Source organism: Gallus gallus, chromosome 3, assembly GCF_016699485.2.
Source record: "Gallus gallus isolate bGalGal1 chromosome 3, bGalGal1.mat.broiler.GRCg7b, whole genome shotgun sequence".
NCBI lineage: Eukaryota > Metazoa > Chordata > Aves > Galliformes > Phasianidae > Gallus > Gallus gallus.
In genome coordinates, this window is record NC_052534.1 from 48718487 (window position 1) to 48745929 (window position 27443).

The 27443-nt window shown below is 36.7% G+C and overlaps 1 protein-coding gene across 1 annotated transcript in view; it reads left to right on the top strand.

Annotated features, from left to right (window-relative positions):
- The first annotated feature begins 1271 nt into the window (after nucleotides 1-1271).
- Nucleotides 1272-27443, top strand: part of ESR1 (estrogen receptor 1) — a 104797-nt gene continuing 78625 nt past the window's right edge. The window contains 1 exon segment of the mRNA NM_205183.2: nucleotides 1272-1903. Within this exon segment, the coding sequence (NP_990514.1) occupies nucleotides 1470-1903 (434 nt within the window). The 5' untranslated portion in view covers nucleotides 1272-1469.

Here is a 27443-nt window from a genome sequence, read left to right on the forward strand (position 1 = left end):
AAAAAGATTATAGTAAACTTTTCTAGAAGCTATTAGTGATCTGTACATTCAGTTTTTTGGTTTCTTGCATTTTTTCAAAGATTGAATTGAATAACTGCAGAGTTTTTTAACTATAGCGTAGGCTTTACTCGTGTTAAAATCGTGCTATCTAACCACATATTAATGTGTTTAGGGTCAACATTAGCCTGTTTAGCTGAGTGAACCACAGACCACAGCAATAATGCTAGAGAACTTGGGACAGTTTTTGAAGGTTTTCATTAAGCTGGTTCAGGAAAAGTGGTTTGTGAAAAGTTAAAATTATATGGGATAAGATTGCAAGATGAGGCATGCATGCCACACCTTTTCATTATGTCCTTTCTCCTCCTTTTTTTTTTTTTTTTTCCCTAAAGATAACTTTGAGAGTTATTTCAGTTTATTTTAAAGCTGATTCCATTCAAGTTCTTTATTTTCCAGTTGATTGCAAAATCTAAGCTTGCTGAGTTTTGTTCATGGGAATAGAAAAAGAATAATACTCTATTCATTTTTTATGCACTGAAATAATTCTTCCCAATTTCTAAGATCTTACTATGGCAAAGTCTGAAAGATGCTTTGCTTCATCATTTTACAAGCTAAAACAGAAACTGTCAGAAATCTATGGGCTAATCTAAATCTTTTCCTCGCTTTTTAATGTAAATTTTCACTTCAGCTAGTTCAGGTCACCATTGCTGATAAAGCTTATTATAAACCTTTTGTCCTGCACAGATCTTTTACATTCTTCAATTTCTGTTAGCTAGTTTTTGTTGATGGAGGCTGGTTACACACACACAGATGCATGCGCTTGCACACGCATTTTGCTTTGCCATCTCAGTTACAGCATAGTCCTACCCAGGGTCATTACAATGTACACATTACATATTTCTAGCAAACATGAAAATGAATCAAGCAGGGAGAGATAAGCGCAGATAGATTGGAGCCTGCTGAGGAAATAAAAGGCAGTAATCTGGCTGACCACTGGACTAGTCTTCCTGGTCTGATTTCAGCGTCCTTTCCCGTTAGCTGCTGTGGAGCTCTGGCTGCCCTGCAGTGAAAAATTAAATGACTAGCAAGAATAAAGTAACATTTAGTGGGACAATTGTTTGGTGTGACTCCAAAACTAATTGTTTCTGAAGTGATGTTTAAATTAGTGTCGGCACAAGGCAAGAGCCCCTGGCTTGCAGCCAGCACCTTGTAACGCATATTAGCGCAGATGAGGAGTTCTCAAAAGTTAGAGGGAGAGGGAGAGGGAGAATGTGCCTTTCCAGTGCTCACCCTGCATTTGTTAGTATACTCCTGCTTGCCGAGATCAGAGGAATACCTATGTATTGCTGCTTTAACATGATTTCTGCTGAGCCTCAGAATAGGTTCTGGTGTTTTTTTTAGGTGGACTGCCAGCTGCCGATCTTGCTGTTGACAGTAAAAGCAGATATGTTCCTTGCTCACTGCCATTAGCAATGACCATGACCCTTCACACCAAAGCCTCTGGAGTTACCCTGCTGCACCAGATTCAAGGCACTGAGCTGGAGACTCTGAGCAGACCTCAGCTGAAGATTCCCCTGGAACGATCGCTCAGCGACATGTACGTGGAAAGCAACAAGACAGGAGTTTTTAACTACCCAGAAGGGGCCACCTACGATTTTGGTACTACCGCTCCAGTGTACGGCTCTACTACACTCAGTTATGCCCCTACTTCTGAATCTTTTGGGTCAAGCAGCCTGGCAGGATTTCACTCTCTGAACAATGTCCCACCAAGCCCAGTGGTGTTCTTGCAAACGGCACCCCAGCTCTCACCCTTCATCCATCACCACAGCCAGCAGGTACCCTACTACCTTGAAAATGAACAGGGCAGCTTTGGGATGAGGGAAGCTGCTCCTCCAGCCTTCTACAGGTAAGTAGGGAATTTCTCTTTCTTCTTTAAGCAGCTATGCTGAGAAATCAGAAATATGTCTGCCCTACACTTTCATTTTTGTGTAAAGAACTGCGTAATCTTGTGGAATCATCCATGATATCAAGACCATAAAAATAGCAGAGGATAAAACAAAACTGTAACTCACAGTTTACTGTGCCTGTGAGCTGTAAATTTTGAAAACTGTAAGTAAATGGGTAACAAATTAGATAATGAGTGTAAATGTTTCCTGGGAAAACATGAAATCATAATTGATTAAGGAGTGGCAAACAATCTCTCTGTTGCAATATATTAAAATTACTGTCTAGAAGTATACTAAAAACATGCAAGTGGCTGTTCAGCTCTTAGCTGCTAGTAAGACTATTTCCTACCTCTGGTTTCCTTTGCAGGATAAGTGACTTATATAGGAAGTAGTTCAGAGGCACAGTATCCTTCCTAATCAAACTGTTAGAACGGAGTCAGTGACAGTATTTCAGTCAGCAACCACTATAATGAGCTTCCGTAAGAGTTATGTGCCTGGCATTTTTAATCAAACTTTGATATATATTAAGCATAAATCTAGCATGCTGCATTTCAAAATATTTTTTATACATTTAAATGGAATTTATTGTTTTATTTATTTTATATTTATCCCTCAATATAAGTGTTTTAATATGAATGGACAGAAAGAATATTCTTAATTTCTGAAATGTGTGGGAGAAACTGATAGAACTGTAGCTTCCAAGAAAATATAATCAAACCCACCAATACCCACACTGTTAATCTTTGTGCACTGCTAATAGCTTAATTTTGTACCAGAACATTATAATGGACTTCAGTGAATTAAAGTGAACAGCTAGCTATATATTGTTTTTCCTAAATGCTGTCTATATTGGTTTATTTGGGAGGTACAGGTGAGCTTGATACAAATGGAGTGACCCTCCAAAAATAAAACTAGGTTATTCTTTCCCTGCCGAGGCCAGACTTATTTGTACAAAATAGTATGTTGTTGGGAACAGCAATGTAGGTTATTAAACACAGTGTAACTCAACCTGAGAGAATCTTGTAGCAGAATCTGGTCCAAAAAAACAGATGGTGGTTGCACTTTTTGCAAATGATTAATCAGTTTCGGGGATCAGGTGGAATAAAGACAAGTGAAAAGATAACAGTTAGGCCAGATAGTCCAACAAATATATCTCTTAGCTAAACTGGTTCAAACAAAACACATTTTAGAGCAACTAAAGGCAGTACCACTAGGAGGAATGAATACATGTCTGAACATTAAGTATCTGGATTGTTTAACAGTGACGTGGGTGTAGAAGTGCATTTTGCGCTAGATTTCAGGTTGTTTTTTATTTTTATTTTTTATTTTTTTAATATGAATATCCAGTGCAAAGCCCTATTAGAAAGCATGTAAGGGACATGAGGTGTGTAAACAGTGGAATAGTGAGTTTGTGAAGCTGAAATGCACATGCAGGAAATGGGCTAGAATGTGGGCTTTTTACTTAAGGAGGGAGAAAAACCAAGAATCAATTGGAAATGAAAACTGAACTGTGGAAATGGCATTATTTTCTAGCAGTGAATGGAGGTGGGACTCTTCAAAATAAAAATAGCATACATTGTAGTAGTAACATTCAACTACTGCAGCAAGCATTAAAAAGCAGAACTGTATTCCCTGTTTCCTGATATTTCCAGTCAAGGATGGGTGTGTCCTTTCAAGATGGATTTTAGACGTATACAATTTATGGGGCTTAAAACAGCAGAAATTAGGTGAATGTATGATCTTGGTTGTGCAGGTGGTTTATCTGTACGCAGAGTTATATGACTGATTTAATGGCCTCTTCTAGCCTTGATTCTATAAAGCACATTTACCATGGTAATAGGAAGTGTGCACCAAAGTCCTCCCTATGATTATCTTGTTACCAGGCTTAGTACTGTTAGAATTAAATTGATAAAGCTTTGCTTTTTTAAATTTCATGAAGACCATGTTTAGAAAGTTATCATCTTGACAAAATGAAATTTTAGGTCTTTATTCTTGTACTCCAGTCATAGTACGCTAGAAATATTCTAAATAGGTGTTCAGTGTCTGGGAGATATCTCAGTATCTAATCATGGGGTACAAGAGCAAGTTCTTTCAAAAATTTTAGTTAATTACTTTCCAATTCGCTTTATTCATTTGTCTGTTCCAACCCAACCTGAATTCAATCTGTCAATTGGATTCTGGGACAAAAGAGAACATGAAGCAGTGTAATCTGGCAATAAATACATAGATGCTGGAGATCTGTAGATGTCTAAATAACAAAATGATGAAATTTTATGTAATATATTAGTAGGAGTGGTAAAAGCAAAAAACCTAAAACCAAAGTCGTAACAAAATTTAAAATCTATCATGATCAGTTTATGATGTCTTGCTTGCTGTGATAATAAGTAAGGTAACTGAAGACTCAAAAAGCCCCCTTGAGAATTCTTATTTGCCCTTTTGGTGCAACAACTGTGCTGTTTAGCTTGCAATACTGAAAAGTTTGCAGTGCATCCTCCTGTTATACACTGGATTTGAGATGCAAAATAGTGCATTCTCTGATACAAGTGACTAGGACAATAAATATCCACTGTAGACTGGAGCTGAAATTATATTTTGTATATGCTCAGTTAAAATGCTCAAAGTATTCAGTCACAAAACTAAAAATATTTCACATGTAATATGGAAAAATTTTAATGTCATGTCATTGTTAATAAGCATTGAAAGTCATGCTATTAACACGTATTAACTTACACATGTGTATTAATACTGAAGTTATATTTTATTTCTTTCAAATTGTGTTTTAATTTCAAAAGACTTTATTTCTTATTGCAAGATAATGACAGACTTCTGTGTCCAGCTGTAGAACATAACAGTACACAGAGAAAAGAACAAATGTTGTAAATAATAATAATTACAAAAAATAACACCAATCTCTTTATTACTACGTTTTCTAAATCATGGGTCATCCAAAGTTGAGATAAGAGAATGGGTTTAATTAATTCATATTGTGCTGTCTTTAGCCTGACTTTTTTTATATCTGACCTTGTGGCTGGTTTTATAGGGAGCCAAACTAAAATACCTTTCCCTTATCTCACAGTGTCTGTATCTTCCAGTAAGGGGGAGAAGGCATAGCACTAGTAATGTTTTTAATTCTCTTCAGATCTTACATATATTTTATTTTCTCCAACACCTTTTTTTTAATAGCGTTTTTTATTAAAGGCAGTTTACTAGTTGATTATTATTACAGGAAATCCTGCACTCGTGGGTACGATAGTAAACTAATTGAAAGACTTCTTTTGATCTTAACTATTATGTTTGGGTTCTGGTCAAATTATTTCCTTGTCGTATTGGTCAGGCTTTTGTTCATTCATGGAAATACCACAAAGCCATTCAATAGCTAATTTACCTCCATAAATTCCTGTAAACAACATCAAACATGAATCTTTTTTGTTCTTCCAATGTGTGATGTTCAAGTGTTATCCCACTGAATCTATACTTCTCAAATAAAATTCTGTCTGTATTTCAGGCTGTCTGTAGCCTCTGTTTGGTGCTGCTTCCAAATCTGACCAAAACCCATGTGAAAAGAGATTGTTCTTTCCAGCTACCTGATGAGGGAGTTTTTTGTTTGTAGTCAGTGACAGAGCCAGGGAAAGTCAGCGTACAAACAGAAATATTAGATGAAATATCCTTAGTTACTTCCTCTAGCACCTCAATCTGTGGAATTAGATTAAGATAATAATGTATTTAGCTTTACTCCTCATTATCATATATGTCTCTTCTGCATTCCATAAACCTGTTTGAAGAACAGTGTTATTCAACCTGTGTTTTTTTTTTTGTTTGTTTGTTTTTACCTTACCTGATTCATTATGAGTTTTTATAGCTGCTCAGATTGAATTCTAAATAATGAGGATTTTTTCAAATTTTAAAATTAAAAGAATGTAAGAATGAATAAAAAAATCAAAGTATCATGAGTTTAGGGTTTTTTTTTAATTTGTATTTAGTTTTTATTCATAACGAAGTATGAGTTATTCCAGAACATGAAGGAATACTATGTACTATAAAGTTGTTTTTCTGTAAAGCATCAGTCTGTTCACAGGTCCTCTTCAAGCATCAGTGAGGTGTGACATTTGAACAGAGTTTCCTCAACATTCAGTGTTTCTGTTTTCAGAGATTGTCCTGGGATACCTGTTAATTTTACAGCAATAGGTGCCTGTAAAGAAAGAGAGAGGATAACTGCATGTTTTTCTATTTCATGGAAGAGCACATTATAATCATGAGGGATTTGTACATACCAACTTTTTTGTATTTTCAGCTTTCCTTGAGGAATGTATTGATGCAATTTTGAGAGGCTGTAAGATTAGATAGGGCTGGTAGTTATTATGCAGGATCTAATGTGCACCTATAACTTCCTGGAGCATCAGGTAGTTGTCAGTGAGGATAGTCACCTAGGATACCTCAAATAGCATAAGATGTGGACAGCAGCATCAAACCTTCACATGGACTCTTATTAGTCTGTGGAAACACAGAGAGAAAGAGGCATTGTAAAGAAACACATAACCTTCTTCTAAGGTACGTGATTCTAAAAGACCAGGTGTATCAGGGTCTAGAAATGTGAGTTTCTCTTTCTGTACTATAAAGATAGCCAAACAGACTCATTCTACTATAGATATCTATTTAATGGAGATGGAGGTAGATATGTATTGATGTTCAAAATTATGTGAAATTAATTCCACCACATATCCTTCTTCTAAAGAATCAAAGCAGTCAACATCTGTAATCTCCCTTCAGATAGACACTGCACTATATCCCTTGAGAGGAAGAGAGAGTATTGACTCCGTGTCATTGGCCTTGATCACTCTTGCTCTGAGACTATTGAAACAACAAACACTGCTCACCATATCTGCTCTGATAGGGAAAGCATTAATTGCTGGCACCAGTTCCTTCAGCAATTGCAAAGTTAACATCAAATCCCAGGAAACAAGAAAGGCTAAGACATCAATCCCAACAATGCAAAGTAGAAGAGTCCTGCAACTGAAATGCAACCACTTCTAATAAATCGATACAAATTAATTTGGTGTTGTTTACAAGGACATACTAAAACTAATCATGGCCTCCTTGCTTTCTCTGCAGGGAGTTTTCTGTTATTTATGCATGCATAGGGGCTGAGATTAGGGTAGAGATGCTGTCTTTAAGCACTCTCATTGAAAGCAGTGCTTTCATTGTGGGTTCCGCTTGGAAAATTTACTAGAAGTCAGACCTGAGATTCTACATTATTCCTATTTATTTGGATTGAGCTGCAAGTAGACATTGTTTACTGCAGGTCATTGGGAACTCTGATCAATATGATTCTGGTCAAAGCAAGGCATTTCAGCTTTTCTGCTAAGTTCAGATTCCAGTTGCTGGAAGTGTTCTTCTCTCATCTGACTCAAGACCTTCTGGTGCAAGACTATCAATTTGTGAGATACAACTTGCCATATTTCACCCATTACATACTTACAGTGATACCTTTTTGAGACAGAAAGACCATAAAATTCAGTTTGCAAGTTATCTTGTTCCTCAACAAGGTGTGACAATATTGGAATTGGGAATGATATGGGCAATTAATTTTAATCTTTCAGTAGAACAAGGAAATGTAGTCCTTAGAAAACATGGGGCTTAAATATGTATGTCTTACACATAAATTCTATTTGATAGATGTTCAAAACAACACCAGTGATCTTCCAGCCAATGCAGTTACTATCATAACTAGTGACACAACTACTAGCATGTACATAAATAAGAAAAGATGCCTCTCTTTTTTTTTTTTTTTTTTTTTTTTTTCCCTCTCTATGGAAGCCATTAGTAAAAGAAAGTAACAGTAATGGTTGAAAATCAGAAGTAACTAAGAACGCATCTTAAGCAAGCTGTTAGTGGCTAACAGTGAAAAGACTTGTGTGTAACCACTTCAAATCCAGTGAGTAAAAAATCGTTTTACAGCTTCAAGAGTATAGTCTGTCACAGAATGAGTGGAATATATCACATGCTGTTTCCATGTACTGCTTTCTCACAACAGTGCCAGTTCTCAAAACTTACTTTTCCAGGACTTGGGCAGCAGTATCTGTGTAGGGTAGCTATTGAGAGCTGTCGCCTCCCATTGGCAATGACACACCCATGAGCAGTTAGGCAGCGCTGACCTGAATTTGATATCCACGCATTTTACTCTCCAGTAATAAGTTACATGAGCATGGAGTGCATTTTTTTTTTCATCCTAACCACCAGATGTATACAGAGAAACTACATTTGACTGATTTCCCAGTGAAAAGTTACATTGAATTGAATATTTTTCCATGTCTCATTGATCTCTAGCGAAAATCTTGTCCAATTCAATCACAAATGAAATACATCCAGTCCTCTCTGTCATTTTATTATTTGCTATCATACAAACCTGTGAAACACTGCTTTGTTCAGTACAGTGTGCTTTAGGAATGATTTGTGCAGCTAAGATATAACTATAGAACACTTCCTAGGATGATGCAAAGGCAGTATCTAAGCTAGGAAGAAAGGAGAAAGGAAATTTACTGCAGCACAGGAAGTCTCAGCTCACAATAAATACAAATGGTTGGGAAGATAGGGTGCAGAAAGCAGAAACAGCATAAGATTTAGGCCCCACATCTTAAATAACGGTGCTGAGAAACTCATAATATGCTTTCCAGATAGCCTCCGCTTCTGATTTTACATGTGAAACAGCTTAAATTGAAACATACAGCACCTGCAGCATTCTCGCTACTTCCCTTTTCCTTTATTTTTTGAACTTTAAATGTTACCGAGGTTTTTGAGATAAGATTTGCTCATTTATAAATCTATGAAAAATATTCCAGTTTTTAAAAGTTTGCATTTTTTATCCTCTTCATAGTTGGTCTGTAAACAAAGTTTAGAAAGTGCTAACATTAAAAGTCATTTTTCCCTTGAAGTACTATAAAATCTGTTCATTGGCAGAACTAAACTGTCATATAATACCTCGTCATCTGTATTTTATTAGCTTATAAAGCCGGTAAGCATTCTTAAAGCATTTGTTGTACTGAACTATCTTGATCAAACACTATCTCTAATTATTACTCAGTAGCTTATATCAACTAGTGTCTAAAGAAAATTAATTCAAGTGAGTGTTCCCTACTGTGCTTATTAGTTACACCTTGAACTTGAGATGGGATCCCTGCTTCAAATTACATATCACAGAATCCTTGTACTCAGAAAACTGTAGCAGTGACAAAGAATACTCAGGCTTAGAGCATATGCTAGATTTAGATATCTTTGGGGAGCTAATATGTCAAAGAACAGCTTTGTCTGTTTGCTTCCATTCTGGAGTAAAATGATACTCCTCCTTTAGCAAAACTGATAAACACAAGCAAGTAAAAATGAGAATGTTGCCAAAATATGAGCCAGTGTAATACAGATCTTACCTTGCAATAGTTTTACATGATTTGGATTATTTAGAACATATGGGTAAAAAAATATTTATAGCTTTGTCTTGCTGTGTAGTGAAAATTATCATCCTAGTTTTCATTGACAGGATTATCAATTAGAGATAAAACATTCAAATCCTGGATGTGGTGCTTCAACAGGTTCTTAATAATCTAAAAGCTGGCCAATTAGATTCATGGAGAAAGATGGAGAGATTGAAACCTCTATAAAATAACATAACTGAAGGTTTTAATGGCAACAACATAAGAACCAGTATAATTGGAAGAGGTATTAAGGGTACCTTCAAGGTGCATTGGAGCTTAAGAATTTTAACAATACTAAAGTAGGTTGCACATTGGTAAGCTACTATTACTTCTTCTGGATCCAAGCAATCAAAATTGTTAACAAAAGAAAACTAATCCAATTCTGCAAAGGATATTTTAAACACCTAAGAGCAAAACTCCACTTTACTTTCAGACAGATTTAGTAATGTTCTTCTTATCAGATCCACTGAGGTTACCCTCTTTATTGATTACATATGCTGTTCAGCTTTGACTTATATTTTCAGTGTTACTTGATAGTACGATTTTTTTAGGGTTTTTTTTAGCATTTTGCCAGAAAAAAAAAAACAAAAAACAAAAAGCCTCAAATTCTTAAGTATCAGGTAGGAGAGGGAAAATTTTGCTATTAAAATAAAAAAGACATTTTTTTTTATTGTCTAGCCTAGCCACCTTTTTTGTAATATGAAGCTTTAACGTTTGATAGTGTCGAGTCCGGGATGTTTTTGCTTTTTTTATTTTTTTTCCAAAAAAATCTGCTCAAATTTAAGCTACATTCTCTTGAAGCATCGTACTTTTCACTGTAGGAAATTCTTTGCATTTGTTACCTAAATTGCATGAAAAATCATCTTTATCATGCATTCTTGATCCTTTCTCAACTATTATATAATGACTTGATTGCAAAAGCATCCTTCTTTGACAAAATGGATCAGGTTGCTTCTCTACACAGCTGCATGGCTTTAAAACAGCACTTTTTCTGCAATTATTGCTTTGGACTGAGGCAAGTTTCTGTGAGATGAGAATCAAAGATTAATATAAGTTTGGAAGGTCTCTGGAGAATATCTGGTCGACATCCTGCTCAATATAGGACTAACCTGAAAGGTAGATCAGTTTGCTCAGGCCTTTATACAGTTGAGCCATGTATATACCCAGTAATGGAGATTCCACATTCATACAGGACAACCTCTTATATTGCTGAATCACTCTTACTGTGAAATACAGTTTCCTAATGTGCAGTTATGATTTTCTTTACTAAAGCTTGTGCCAGTTTTCTCTTTTACTTTTGTTGTGCTTCTCCTAGAAGAGTCTGTCTCTATCTCCATTGCACCCTTCCCTTACATAGCTGAAGATAGCAACAAAATCCTGCCTTATACTGCTGTTCTACGGACTACCTCATCTTGGTGGTCATCTTGCTCCAATTTGTCAAGGATTGTCTTGAACTCAGAAGCCCAAAACTGGAGGCAGTTTCTCAAGTGCCAAAGAGAGAGGAATAACCTCTCAGCCTCCTGCCTATGCTTCTGTTAGTATGACTCAGGATGTATAAGGCCTTCTTGCTGCTAGGGCATACTGCATAGTCCTGTTCAACTTGTCTGCCAGTGCCACTGGGCACCCTGTGGAGCTGTTTTCCAACCTCTTCTGTATTTCCACAGGGAGTTCTGCCCAGGTGCATGGCTCTACATTTGCCAGTGTTGAAATTCCTTTGGGGCCATTTCTCCAGCCTGGTGAGGTCCTTCTGATTGGCAGCCTTTGTTTTGCAGCACAACTATTTTGCACACCCTTCTTGCCAATATGGTTCATTAGCTTGCTAAGGATATAATTTGTCCCTTTCCTCTCTGTTGTTCATAAAATTTCCATCTCACTATTGATTATACAGGAATGCTACTAGTGGCTGGACACCAATTGGACTTTGTACTGCTCATAACAACCTGTTGAGACTAGCAGTCGAGTCATTTTCCACCCACATTACAGTTCATCTCTGCAGTCCACATCTTGCTAATTTGGCTTCAACATTGGACATGAGAAAAAATGGTTTCTCTTCTGTTTTTAATGTCTTGTTGCTTTGTGTTGGTTCTAAAGAATTTGGCAGAAGTCACATCAGTAATATGAAGTCAAAAAACTAAGCTTGTAAGGTTGAAACAGTAGTAAATAAAGGAGATCTTGCTAAAGAACAGAATGGGGACAGAAAAGTGATCTGGATGGGTTCATAAGGTACGAACTTCAGATCCCTGTAGGGATACTGTTGTGAACTGGCAGACAAAACACGGACAAAGAAAAGGAAGGGATAGTCTAATAGGAGGAAGCAGATATTGTAAAAGAGTTTGAGAAAAACCAGGAAAGTGAAGTAGGTGAAAATCCAGAAGAAGGCTGAACTGGAGAAAAAGAGTGGAATTCAGAGGTACTCATAAACTGAGATGTGAAGTGGAGACAGTGGCTATAAGCAAACTTGAAGTAGAATGTGTGTTGCAGAGCACAGGGTGAATAAATTTGAGAGGGAGAAATGGGCTGTTGTCTCAGGCTGTGTAGAACAATCTCCATCCTAACAGATGCATGAAACACTTGCATTTCATTCCTGTTCATTACAGATTCGCCTTGAAGGTAATGGATTAACCTAGCTGGTTGTTATTCCAGTAGCCCAAGTGGTAGAGGTCAGTGCTGTTGATTGAGCTTCCATCACTTCTGAAACACTGACTGCCACTAAGGGACTTAATGAAATCTGGATTTGGGTGTTGATGATTCACTTTCTTTAAAGCCTTGGCATTTTGCAGCTCCTCAGAGAAAATATAATACTGTAACATCAGAAAGGTTATGTCATCAGCCTTCTCAAAGCTGAGATGTGCCAGGAGTAAATTTGTTTGCCTAATTTCAAGACATGTGAAATGAAGGTATTACTGCTTTACCACACAGGAGTCTTATGAACAAACATTTATCAGTGTCTGTGAAGTACCCAGCTGCTATAATGAAAAGCACTATAGAAAATCACATGCAGAAAATAAATAAGACTGTATTCAGAGCAGGCTTGAATAAGAAGTTTGACATGAGGCTACAGCTGAGCAAGGATAAAAACATGAAAAAGATGAGTAGGTGCTCAGTCAATTAATATAATTTTGGAAGTTAACAATGATATTACTAAATTGGGCTGTTAAACATGCATACTTAGTGTTTTTCTTGGGAAAAAATAAAAAATGAAAACCAAAATAAAAAAAAATCACCATAAGTATATCTTAGTTTCCGTTCTGGTGTGGAATTGTATGTTCAGTTACCTTGCATTTATTTAGAAGAGAAATAAGGGATGACTGTACAGAAACAAGGAGTTAATGCACTAGCGTTTCATGTTGTTTAATTTGCTTCTGACATGTACAGTTTGTGATGTGACCCTCTGTTTCTTTTATCCCTTGCTTAAGATGAAGGATTTTTCTGGTTTCATTTCAACAAAGCACCAAGGATCTTACTCTTCATAGGAAGGAATGTGTATCAGTACAAAAGCCAGTCCAGAAAAATAGTAATTTCTCTATGTCCCTTCTTTGAAAGCACTTAAGAAAATTACCAAGGCCAAGGCTGTTTTCACTGAACAGTTAGCATCAGCTTCTTTATTATTCACTAAATAGCAGCATTAGGTATTAATAGTTTCAAGCTGTTTTCATGTATGACCTATTTTCTGACTCATACATGCCTTGTTTCCTCTTTATCTAACTCAATTTACTGTTAAGAAATGTTGAGCTGTCTGGAAATGGCAAGTAACCCAAATGCCTAAGAGGCTGGCCCTCTGTCTCTGCTCTCCCTCCAAGTTGTTCCAGAGGTAAAACCTGGAAGAATGGAGCAAAATGAGTTGTCTTGCTTATGACAGAGCAGATATAGTGAAAAATAAATGGAAACAGGTCTCTAACAGCTCAGGTTCATGTCTTCTGCCAAGTGCTTTAAGTCACAAAAATAAGGAGTCTGGAGGTGGTTGTTGTAAGGCAGATTATCTGAGATTAAGATTCCTCAGATTATCTGAGGAAAATCTACTTGTCCCAGAGAAATTACTCAGATCTGTCTCTATCTTTTATGATTACATCAGTGAGAAAATTTAGAATACAGTTTTTGTTACATGGACAATTCTGAAACCCAGACTGAGAATCAGACTTTTCCTTTAACTGTCTGAGCATGAGAGATATTCAAGACTGCTTTTGTGAGAAGTGAGACTCCTTAAGAGGTGTAATGCTAGAAATACATTTGTTCAATCTATTCCAAATAGGAAAAAAAAAAAAAAAAAAAAAAAAAAAAGAAGAAGAAGAAGAAGAAGAAGAAGAGATATCGATCCAATGGAAAGAAGATCAGATATTCCATTCATTTATCAAGGCAAAAAAAATCACTAGCTTTACTCTACCCCTTCATCATTTCAATGTAGTTGAGGTATGGAGGTTTTCTATAGTGTATATTGTGAATTATTATATGGAAATCACTAGATGTTTTGAGTGGGTATTAGCAAGTGGGAAATGTACGGAGTGTGATGTCCAGACTTTTGTCTGTGCTAGGCTCTACACTAAAACTGTCATGGGGAACAGTTAATTGAAGAGCTACTTTTATTCCTTATAATCCCATTTTAGTACAATCAGAACTCTCGACTGCTTTTACAGAATGGATTTTACAGACTCAGTGGTTTGCAGGAAATCAGGTGTGGAACGCTCTTCAGCTGTCTTTTACTATGATTCTTTCTCACTTCCTAACGCACTAGTGTGTGCAGCAGCAAGTCCTCATGTAAGCACCTTGGTGCAGAACTACACGTCTTCTGCGTGCTGCTGTGTGTACACCTGCACTGTTTAATTGCTGTGGTATATGAGCTCCAGCGCATGGAGTTGATGAGGAGATGAGCTCCTGTGCAAATGTGTTTCCACATATCAACAGCAAGTGAAAAAAGAATCAAGAATATGGCTTGTGTGGAAGTTCCCACTAGGGTATGCAGAGCGGTGCTGGGGCTGGAAAATGAAGACACGGTCAAGGCCTCAGAGATGAAACTCTGCACTGTTAGCTTATCTTTCCGTTTTAGGCATTAAGCTTTCCAATATGACCTGACTGAAACTGGCTTGGGATTCTGGATTTGTCATCAGTTATTGATTAGAATTATTTAACTTGGAGATCTATATATCTATATAAATATGTATGTGAAATGAAGTGACTCTGGTTTCAAACTTGGCTATCTAATGGTATATGCATGAATTCAAAGATGAGTACCTAAGATGCTTGATAGAAGCCTGTGAAGAAATACAGTACAATTTTAAAACTGTTATTGAGGTTTCGGAATATTATTAATGACTAATTAATTATAGAACATAATTAAAACAAAAACAGAAGTAATGCAAATAACCTTTGTGTAATGACTGAAATATTCACCTATTTGTCTTATAGACATATGCTTTTAGTTATCTTTTTTTTTTTTTGGAATATTTTAATGTTTTTTTAATATCTTATGGAGATATGTTTTTTTAAATATGTTGAATATAGAGACAGCTTGAAAATAAAGCCATAATTTTGGTCATATTTATATCACATTAAGCCAAGATGAGAGACTGAGGTTGTGTTCCAATTTGCTACTCATACAGGTAATTTTCTAGAAGAGTGATATTTGGAATCTTAAATACTTTTGGGACGACTTTGGTGGCCGGCTGTTTTGAAGGCAAGCAAATTGTAGCCCCTGGTTACTGCTCAGTCCCAACCCCCGAAGTGGATATGTGTCTGTGATCAGATATAACTGCCTTACCTGAGCAGAGGTGAGGAAGGGAGTGGTGCAGTCATCCTTCCGTCTTAGATTCACTGTGATCTGTGGCTTTCCTGAGAAGACTTATGCAGGACCATCATGGATTAATAGGTTTGCCATGCCAGTCTTAGTGTAATGTTCACTTGCAGTATTCAGATGTATGCAACATCTGGGTGAATATTTTGGTTAGAAACGAGTAAGCAGTTTATGTATTTATTTATTTATTTATTCATTGACAGCCATATGAGAATATTCTGCAACAAATAGAAGTTGAAACCTATTTGTTATTCTTTTTTTTTTTTTTTTTTTTTTCATTTATAAGAAGCATATATATATGGGTAAGAAAGGTAAGAATCAGCCAGAATTCTCTGAGTGTAGAACCCTGCCATTATGTATGTCCTACTTGAGCAGCTAATAATATGCTTATGAATGTTACAACAAATGTGTGTTTGCTGTGTCCATAATACAGAACATTTGTCTATGTAATAGACATTTTCCTTCCTTTGTAATTTATAGAGCAGGGAGCAATTACTGTTGACCAACAATAAAGAGTGGGAAGATTAATGAGGTACCATATTATGGCACCTCAGAAGCATTTGAGCTTAGTCTCTCATGCTATACGGAATAAGAAATGAATGAGAGGTAGATGACATGTATTTACTGAAACAAAATGTAGCTTCTTAATGTCTTGCAAAGAAATAATCAGCAACATAAAAGACAATATGAATTTCTGACAGATCTAATTTCTTACATGCTGCTGCATAAGTTACTCAAAATATGTCAACTATCAGTTTTGTAAACACATATGTACGGTTGGCTAGATGAATGCCTATTCTACATTTCATGAACCATGTGCTCTTTGCTTAGAATTAATTGCAATCAGCTTATACAAATTTATCTCTGAATATAATCTGAATGAATAAATTAGCTACTTTGGGATAATTTAGGTAATGTAGAGTTGTAAAAACTACTATGTATTATTCAGTGAGCATTAATGATTAAGACCTCTGTATGTAAAGACTCACAGATCTGATTTACAGTCTACAAGCTGGAAAGAGTATATATGGAGGAAAGAGTAAAAAAGCACAGCCCAGTTTTTCAATCTGCTTATTTAGTATTTCATATTGCTGTAATGTTACTATTATTCCAATCTAACTGGAAGCTGCCTCTAGAAGGGACTTAACCCTGTCACATTTCTGGTCATAATTCCAATATCTGAGTTTACAAGCCAGTATGACTATTCAGTTGGGCCCTTTGTCTCTCCATCTTTCCTTTTTTGGCCTCCTCTCTCAGCTCAAGTCTTATGACTCTGTGTTGAATAGAACTGTTTTTCTCCTCTGGGCTGAATTGCGTATGACCAGAAATAAAGGGAAACCAAGACTGTCTAGAATTTGCAGTTGCTGCTTCTGCAACACAAAATGAAAGCCTTTGAAGCCCCTTAACACCAATTTTCTGAAGTGAAGTTTAGGGGTTACTTAGAGGAATACTGAGTACTAACAACTCTCCTTGAAGGGATGAAAAAAAATTGTTAAAACAGTATGAAAAACAGTTTGATGAGAGTATCTCAAATTGTGTACTTTATAAGACGATCTACCCAGATTCTATTTCTTATTAATTTTATTTTGTTTCTTACACTTCCAACTACATTTTTAGCATATGTAATTTTCTGTTTCTAGAGATCCTCTATGACAAATCTAGTGACAGGACAAAGGGAAATGGTTTTAAACTAAGACGGGAGGTTTTGGTTAGATATGAGGAGGAAGTTTTTCACTCACAGGGTGGTGATGCACTGGACCACGTTGCCCAGAGAGGTTGTGGATGCTCCATCCCTGGAGGCATTCAAAGCCAGGCTGGATGTGGCTCTGGGCAGCCTGGTTGGGTGGTTGGTGACCCTGCCCACAGCAGGCACGTTGAAACTAGATGATCATTGTGGTCCCTTTCAACCCAGGCCATTCTATTATTTACGATAGTTATGTTTTATTTCACAATGTGTCTACAGGGCCTAGCCATAAGTCCCTCTTGTACACATGTAATGACTACACCCTGCTAGCACACACTGAACAAGTAGGCTGCCAGACTTCACTTCCCTGTTTCAAACTCTAACGTTTATCACAGCGTTTACTGCTCATTAATGTTCAAGTAATGAATTGGCATACAAAGCTGAATTTATTACATCCCAGGGAATAAGTATGAGTCAAGTACTAGCAAGAGCAACATTTCCTCATAAACTACACAGATTAGGAGGCATTATATTTCTCTACATCTTCCCTACTTCCACTGTGAGTGAAAGGACAAACTAAAATATGCTACTTTGAGACTTGCTTCTTTGCTTACTAGGGTCCAGATCACTTGACAAAATTTGTTACACTTTTTTTTTAACTGAGGAAGAAGGGTATATAAGTAGCTACAAAGCATGAATATTCTGTTGGTCTGACAGAAGCTCGGCTCTGTTGGTGAGTTTTTGGAACGTGTATTCCTTGCACGAGAGAATCAACTAAGACTGGTACTTCTGCCTTTATGGCTATCCAGCCAGCGTTGCCCCATGACATGTGGTGTGTTCTAGTCTTGCACTGACTTTTGTCTGCTCTCATGTTGCAGGCCAGTCATAGCCTGCAAGTTCCTTAATTTGTTCATATGACTAGGCCTCTGCAGGTCCAATTTACTAATAATTGGTTTTGATTAAACTGGATGAAGTGCAAATAACTTTGTACAATTAAGAACTTGTCTTTCTTTCACTGGGCCCCTAGACTGTGCATCATTAGCCCAAGTCGTGCAGAGGCTGTGTTGCTAACATTTAGTGTTTTCGGCATGGGCTGTGGGTAAACCACATTGTATGGGGCAAGTAAAGAAGCATTTTTACATGTTGGTGTCAACTGTGCCTTTTGCACTGATTTTCCCAATAGGGACAGCTCCTTTCCCACTGACCATATGATGCCATCAAGCATCTCAGATCAGTCTTTCTTCTTTCTGTACTCTTGTAGTTGGCATAGGGTGTTGTAGATGGCCTGATCGGTAAGCTTATTGGGAAAAGTCTTTTGTCTCTTTATTCCTTAATTCATTCAGGAGGCCTGCATGCACTTCAGTGTACTTAAAAGCATGACTTCAGGAAGTCCTTTATTTTATCAAGGTTTATTTTCCTGTGGCCCAGAAACCACTGATTTTTTTTTGTGGGCCTGAATGTGGCTGTACCAGTGTTTTGATTTCAAAAATTCATTTGAAAATGGAGAGTACCATTTAAAGTTACTTTCTGAATGTTATTTTAAGAAAAAAATAGCCTTTTGAAATCATATATCAGTTTAGTTTGGAATTTTTGAAACAGTGTCTTCTGAATTGTAAAGAGTTATACAATCTGAATTCTTATTTGATGTATCACGATGTGAGAGAGAACATTTATATCCTTCAATCATTTTGCTCTAAAAACATACCATTTAGTGTTCATCGCTGAAAGATTACGGTGGGAATTCAAAGAAGCTCTGGGTAATTGGCTAAACTGCAGTCTAATTGTGTGCATCTGAAATATTTGGACAGAGGGCTTGCCTAAGAATAAAGGAACACATGAACCCATGAAAACCCCATACAGGCAAGATGAAGGAAGACTTATGACTAATTCTTGTGTTTTTATTGGTATTTACCTTTGAAATAGTCTGAAGGTAAGAGAAGTAATCTGATAGCATTTCTTGAAACACACTTTTCTAGTCTACTGAGTGCATTTAACCTTATCCCTTCAGATGGTAGGATTGTGCTAGTTTATTTGGAAGTTGGAAAGAAAATAAATAAGTGTAGTTACTAAGTAATTCTGAAGAAAGTTCACTAGGAACTAGAAACTCAGAGAAAAAAATTGTTCTGGATGTTTGTTACATTCTTATATGAAAGACTGAACTTCAGCCTTTTCATAAAAGCCATAGTTTAATTCTAAGAATGATGTAAGAAATGCAGTAGTACAGGTTTTCATCTTAGTCTTTAATAGAGTTAAGGGTAACCAGATATTTCTGTAAGCATGAAGGCTGAAGAGGATATACACCAGATATATTCAGCTGGAGCTGGCTATTTTTTTTCCTTATTTTTTTTTCATACTTCCAGCTTTTCAAACATATTTCATTCTTCAGATTGTTTACACTAAAGTGATTTGTCCTTTCCCTCTCAGACCTTTTGCCCATCTGGCTCTCATCTTTGACATACTTCTGGTCATAGCTGATTTCCACACTCAGCCTCCTGTCTCTTCTGTCCCCAGAGCCACTCTGCCACACACCAGCTCAGTACTGCTTCCAGAAAATCCGACCTATGCAGTGCCCACAAGCGCTCTGTCTGTCAGCAGCTTCTTCATCAAGTCTGTCATACTTTTCGGCACTGGATAAAGATGTTTCCTCAGATTATGTGACTTCTCATACACCAGAGTCTGTGAGGTTGCCTGACTGAATACGAGACAATGTCAGAGACAGCTCCCAGACCAAACTGCCAGGAGGTAGGAATGGGCAGAGAAACCCTGAGCAAGTTGGCTGGTTATTAATTTGGATCCTGGGGAAGTGGATCAAAATGTTCATTTCACAGGTACTGTTTATTTCTCCTAAAAGAGCAGGAGGACATCCAGTGATCACAAATTAAAAGCATACAGCAAAATAGTACTGTTCATTTTTAAATTAGCAAATGGTATCTGACAATGTTAGAAGTAGCAGAAATCTGTAAATGGACCGCTTGAAATTTAAGTGTGTAAGAAAGAGAATTCTTCTAGAGCTGTTTACTGGAATAGAAGTTGAAACATTAAACATTTCTGAAATCATTCAGGGTCAGTACAGTCTCCAGCCTTTAGGAAGGAGAAATCTATTATAAAAGTATAACAACTGAGGAATTACTGATTAGGGAAAAGGATGGTGAGAAAAAATCTAAAGGGTAGAGAGAATCATAAACTAAATGCAACAGAGTAGTAACATATAGGAAAGGCAAATTTTATTCTTTGAAGACTGAAAGAGGTGAAGAGATAAGTATGCTGTTTTAGGAGAAACTAGGAAAGCCTCATTCAGAGTTTCATTCAGGGGATGAGAGCAGTGAGAAGAAGGGAGAATTAGGAGAATTTGTGGAGAGAAGACTGAAGGTTGAGATGTAGCAGGAGTGCTATTTGTACTGAGGGGACTGTGACTGTTGCTCTCCAGGCTAAGTTGAAATAGCTGAGGACGAATGAGTTCAAGTTCCAGTAGAGAATGATGAAGGCTGGACATTAGGTAGTGAAGCACCAAACAGACATGGAGAGAGCCTTCTTCATCAGAAGTGTAGTCAGGGAAAGTTAAAACAAGGAGATCTGTGAAGCAGGTCTAGATAAATAGTCTTTTAAGGGATATTCAATCCTTTTTAAATTGCAAATCTCAGCTTGTGCTTGTGGAACGCGTGAGATGGGTCAAAGGAAAGTAGGACTGAATGTTAAGACGAATAGGAACTAAGTAGCCATGGCAGATTGGGTTGAGAGGATAGAGACAGAAGAATGGAACCTTTCAGCCTGAAACACAAAGAAAATAAGTACTGATGGAGAAGGAAAGAGAGCTTGTCATGATGATTCTGTGAAGAGAGAAGTAGCTTGGGAGTGTCACTCCAGGCACACAAATTTGTTCTTTCTGGACAAGGAAGTTGAGACTAGAAGGAAAAGGTGAAGTTAAATGTAAGAATGGGAAAAGAGGGGTTGAGTAGATCAAGTGAGAATACTAGAAAAAGAACAACTGCAGGAAGACAAGGCAGGCATGGCTGTCGACAATATTTACTATATTTTATTTCTTCTATTCTGGAATAGTGACTCGGAGTGTCACTATTTACAGCTGTTAGCAAGTATCACCAACATCCTTCTTCCGCAATGCTTGGGTGGGGACTGAGAGTCCTCTCTTGCTGTTGTTGCCTCCTGCATTAAGGAAAGTGCACCAGTATGCTCCAGGCCTGCTCTTCATGACTATATTTATAGCTTCATTTATATGAAGCTAAAAGATAAAAAATTTTTTTAGCTAAGCATCCTTTTCAGAAGGTGAGAAGCTGCACGTGGGCAAAACATTGTGCAACGCGTATTCTTAATAAGCCTAAAGTTTGGTGACCTGTGCAAAACTTTTGCTTCTACTTTCTGATGTAATTATTATTATAATGATAATTTTTTAACTTATGGTATCATCATAAGACAGCATCTGCCTCAGTATATGCAAAGGAACAAATCTGCAATGTGTCTTATTCATGTAGTGAAATATGACACTGTAAATTCTTTACAACTGTAAATTCACACAACTACTGGTAAATAGAAAATGGAATGAGGCAAATTCAAAGAAGTATTACATGAAGGCAGTTGATTGCTGGACTTAAGAACTGAATTCTCTGTCTAACTATCACAAATACTTCTGTGAAGTTCAGAAATCTTTTAAATCAAAGTCTTCACAATTAGTCTTGTGTTGTATTGTAATTTTCTTGGTGCTGAATGGAAGTCCTACAGTCTGATTTACCTAAGTGTTGAACATTTACCCTTGCAATTGCAGACAGGGGAAGTAGCGCTCTGAACATATAAAATCCTATTTAATGGTGGGTACTTAAAAACTCAGGTTTGAACGTGACTCTGTATATACTTTTGCCTTAATCCCTCTCAGCCTCATTTTTAGTCCTTTTGACTCAGTTAGAAAAAAAATACATTCGTTACCATTTGTCAACTACTCAAATGTTGTAGTCGCATGGCAATACTGAAAGAAAATTAATTCTGATGATAAAGTTGTATTCAGCTAGTGTGTGGTTAGCAATGAGCCAGATGCTGAGCAGTTAGGAAAAAAAAAGAAAAACAACACAAAACAAAGGCAGAATAGCTGCTCATTTAGTAAATTCTCTGTCTTCTGTGCATCGATGAGCTGTTGCCCTGTGGAAAGTATTTTCCTACAATTAAAGATAATATGCATATGTACAGAAGGAAACAACAAAACTTTATGTTGTGTTTGTAAGGTGCAGTTCAACCATATAATATATTTAAAATCATAAACTTCCTTTAATATATGTTGACATATACATATATGTCGGAAGGACATTGAGGTGCTGGAGCAGGTCCAAGGAAGGTCAGCAAGGCTTGTGAAGGGCCTAGTAGCGATTGAAGGAACTGGGGCTGTTTAGTCTGGGGAAGAGGAGGCTGAGGGGAGACCTTACTGCTCTCTTCAAATACCTGAAAGGTGATTGCAGCAAGAGTGCGGTTGGTCTTTTCTCACATGTGACAAGTGACAGGACAAGGAGAAATGGCCTCAAGTTGTACCAGGGGAGGTTTAGGTTGGATATTAGGAAAAACTTCTTTACAGAAAGGGTAGTTAAGCACTGGAATAGGCTCCCCAGGGAGTTGGCTGAGTCACCATGCATGGATGTTTAAAAACTGTTTGGATGTGGTGCTCTGGAACATGATTTAGTGGAGGGTTGTTGGAGTTAGTGTAGTATGGTTAGGTTGTGGTTGGACTTGATGATCTTTAGGGTCTTTTCCAACCTGAGCAGTTCTATGATTCTATGACATAAAGCATGTGTGTGGGTGTTTCTACATATATACAGCAAGAAATTATGAGTCTTCTGTGTATCAGTAACAAAAAAACCCCACAGAAAACTGCCAACTCTTGAGAACTATTTGAGTTTGGGGCTACTCTATAACATAGAGCTACACAATCAAAAGATTAATGAAAATTACTCTGTGTTATAGTTTAGAGTCTGACAAAACTGAGAAATAGAGTGCAACAGAACAAATTTCTCTGTATTCAGGAGAACAAGTTCCATTTTGTCTTATTCCAAAGGGTGGGATTTTTTAAATTAATTTATTTATTTTAGGAATTTAAATTACAGGCCTACTGAACCATCAACCATGTTGAATGCTTTACTTTTTAAAGAACCACCCTACTACCACCCCAAGAGAATCTTCAATATTTTTCAGAAATTTGGTTTGTCAAATCCAAATACACTAGTTCGGTCACTCATTTTAAAAATAACATGACTGAAAGATGAAGGAGAAGGATTAAACCAATGCCAAAGGAAATGTTTAATTTCATTGAATAAGAAATTTTGATGACCTAACAAGATATGCTTTTGTTTTCATGCTGACAAAACCCTTCCTCAACACTATCATTAGTTGGTCAATACTGTGCTATTTTTCTGAAGTCATTTTATTTCAGTTATCAAATCAAATTGTGTTTTATTCTAGTTCTAAAGAAAACATGCCAGTGTTTTCAGACTGTGAGACACATTTTCTGATACACTGTGCTGTAAATATTTCAAGAATATTTTATTATTTAGCTTTCAGATAATTTAATTTCACTGCATTTTTCCTTAATTTCTCACCTTTCAATTATATTTCATTTTTTTTAATTATTTACTTCCCCTATGCTGAATTCTGTCCTATTTTCTATTGGTTTCCTTGCCATTTTTTTTTTTTTAATGTACTGGCTTTAGCCTATAACTTCTGTTATTTTTAATATTCTTCCTATTTTCTTTCCTCGTCATTTATGTTGATTATTTCTTTAAGTCAATCATTCACCACACCAGCTTAGAAATATCTGCTCATGTAGTTCTGTTTAGGTTTCCCTGTATTCACCTGTTGAAGGAGTAGAAGAGATGACCCAAATTTCTGAAATAAGTCAAATTGCTAAATAAATAAGATTAAAGGAATGAACATTACATTTAGTGGGGTAGACAGAAAACTGCAAGGGTCATCATCATTATCTATGCAAGATGCTTATCGCTCTCATTTTTCATGATGCAGAGATATTAACTTGGAGATGGTCAGGGAATAACCTGAGGATAATGGAGAAAAAAAAGCTTGCATGTATATTAGTTTACTAAATCAGTCTGGGGCACAGACATGAGCATCAGCATGGTGGCTCTCACTGTTTAATAGCTTGACATCCCCAGGCAGGGTTTGGCCTGTCTGAGTAACCTTCTCCCAGGTTGGGGTTCAGGCCAGAGATATGCAAAGGTCCTTCCCCCATGGCTGCATAGATGAAATCTTGCTCTTCTGGGGAGGCTGTAGTCCTGGAATCAGTCCCTTTGATGAGCCCCAGCTAAGCTCAATCAACAGTGGAGGTTCAGCCAAAGATTGCTGCTGGTTGCTGTTTCTATTGCTAGAACCCATCTTTACTGTGGTAACCCATTTAATGCCAACTGTTGCCTAATTTAGGACCACCTCCTGGGGTCCTGTCTAACCTAAAATATACTGTGAATTTATCTGCTTGGTATACAACTGCATGTAACACTGCTCTCTCTCCATCAAGTTACATCAATACATCAAGTTGTATTTAGCTAAATTACAACTATCAAAATTTAGAGATATTTGTTTTAAGCAAACATTTTCATTTGGGTAGCATACAATTTTCTTTTCCACATTCAGTGGATCTACTTTGTGAGAGTATAGTTTTGAGGCACTTAATGTACTTAGCAATTTTCTGTTTGTATACTTGGTTGTTCCTACTGCACTACTTCTCCTTGAGAAATCTTTTAAGTATTTTCAATTTAATCCTGGATAAATAATATTTTTTAATATTTTACACCATGTGGTGTAATATAAACAGCAAATTAATTAATTTCATACTGAATAGTGTAATACTTCATAGACTAAGTCCATTTCATGGAAAGGTTTAGCCCTGCTAGACCTTGGTTCTACTTGAAAGGAACATTGTTTCTGAGGCTCTTTACTCTGAAAAGTTCCAACCATTCTGGTAAGAAAAATATTAGCAACTGCAAATTCTTGTATTAAAATAAATACATAGTCTTTCTCAAGGTGTCTCCTTTAACTGCTCAAAAATGTTTGCCCTTAACCTTTCCTTCCTATGACATCTCTTTATTTTAGATAAAATAAGTTGTGAATAAGTTGGACCTTACCTCACTTTTGGCTGGATTGTGCACTGTGGGTTCATTAAATTCATCCTGCCTGCCAATCGGTGTTATGACATAAAAATATAGTTTACATTACAAAACTGTAATTCCCTCATATACAGATTACTTTTGCCTTATAGTCAACATGAGGTTGAAGATCTCTGGACTGCTTTAGTTTCAGATGACTGGTGAATGTCTAAAGTGTTTGGGGCTCTTCAGCCTGGAGAAGGGAAGGCTGAGAGCAGAACTCATAGTGGCCTTCCAGTACCTGAAGGGAACCTACAGAAAACCTGGGGAGGGACTTTTTGTAAGCACACGTAGCAATGGGACAAGGGGAAATGGTTTTAAACTGGAAGAGGGTAGATTTAGACTAGATATTAGGAACAAATTCTGTGAGGGTGGTGAGACACTGGAACAGGTTGTTCAGAGAGGCTGTGAATGTCCCCTCCCTGGACACATTCAAGGCCAGGCTGGATGGGTCTCTGAGCAACCTGGTCTAGTGGGAGATGTCCCTGCCTATAGCAGGAGGGTTGGAACTCGATGATCTTAAAGGCTCCTTCCAACCCAAACCATTCTATGATTCTATTGTATGATTCAATGAAAACAGAAGTGTTTCGTTTGCTAACAAATTAGTGAAGAACAGATTCAGGGTGACATAAGTGGTAAACATGAAAGTGAGTATAGAAAACTGCTTGTCCTGCTTTTTAAGTTCCAAAGCACTTTCAATTTTACATGTCTGCTGTATTATTATATTTGGAAAAGAGCAGTAAATCATGTGTTCCCTGAGGTTTTTTGCTCTCTAATCTATTCTGTTTCACTAGGGGCCTTGGAGGAAAGTCTTTATCTGGGGTTTTCTTTCTTTTTGATATGTGTTTCTCTTTGGTAAAAATAGTTGACAAGAACTTTTGGTCTTTCTTTTGTTATTGTTTGTATAGATTACAAAGGAAATTGTGAAAAGGTTTTGCTATTGTATTTTGGGTAAGACAGTCTTGCCAACATTATTAAAATTGGGTTAGGTTGTTGCATGATGTTCTCCAGAAGGCTAACCCTTGAAACCTAACTGAAAACTGGATGAAGAGCAGAATGTTATTTTCTGTCAGATACAGCATCAGTGGTCTGTGATGTGCACAGGCTAGCAGATGATTTATGGATGATTTATTTGATTTTGCAAACTCTGCATTAGTGAGATCCTCTTTTTTCCAAAGGAGTGCTTCCACACATCTTCTAAAAAGTACTAGGGTTGTGATAATGCAAAGTTTATTTTGTACCCCATTTCATTGCCATGGTATAAATGGAAAAGGTTGGCAAACTATTATTCCTTTTGAGGATCAGTCAGGAGACTTTCTATTTTTCCTTCCTACTGTTGTTCACAAGGGCCTCAATGTGGTGATTCTGTAAGGCTGGTGTTCAAAACTTTGCCTGAGGTGGTGCTAGAGTGACTCTGATTTTACTGTGTGTTGGGGGGTGGAAGCTGGCAAGGTCCGTTGGATTCATTTTGTTTGGTGAAGGTCTGTATGAAAGATTTATAGTGGACTTTCAATATAATAAGTTTGTGACCAGAAAGACAAAGGTGATCATAGTAAAATATAAAATGCAGGTGCATTAGAGGCAGGCATGAGTAATTGTATTAGTATCTTGCCTTTCTGTGATCCCTTGCCTTTCTGTGATCCCAGTGTGATACCACTGATCCTCTGTGTATTTGTAGGAAGCAAAACCTTCAGATATTTTATTTTATTTTGTTTTATTTTATTTTATTTTATTTTATTTTATTTTATTTTATTTTATTTTATTTTTATTTGTATGTGTGTGTGTGAAAATTCTTATCCATTCTAGATAGTCGAAGCTTTTTTGTCTGTTTCAGGCATTTTTCAGTCATTTCTTATTTTCTTATTTTTTAGTAAAAATGTATGTGTAAGTCTAACCTTGATCTGAGTGGAAATAAATATTTTTAAAAGGTGAAAATTTGATTAAATGATCTAGCTGCAAGCTAGAAGGAACAGGGTAGGGAAAATAAGAAATGGTAACTGACCAGTTCTCAGTAGATAAAATCAAAGTTAATTAAATGAGACACCGAGACAAAGGAAAATCAAAGAAAAATTCAGTACTTGAAGAAGAATAAGAAAACTATCTAGGTTTGGCAGATTTGGATAGGTACTTAGAAGTATCATATATGTATTGCATAGCGATTCATAAAATATACTGTCTTTGCTTTTTCATGCTTTAACATCAGAAATAGGAAATTATTTCTTTTTCTTCCTACATTTTCCGAATTCTGACACATTCACACATCCCTTAAAAAGCAGTTGTGCCATGTCAGAGCTTCACCATATGCAGTTTTTTTCTGTCTTGCACAGATCCTAAGGAAAATAAAAGAACATTAAAAATAAGTTTTCAAAGTTAGCTGGTATGTAAGGCTTGATAAAGAACTTTGAGTTTAAAAAATGCAGC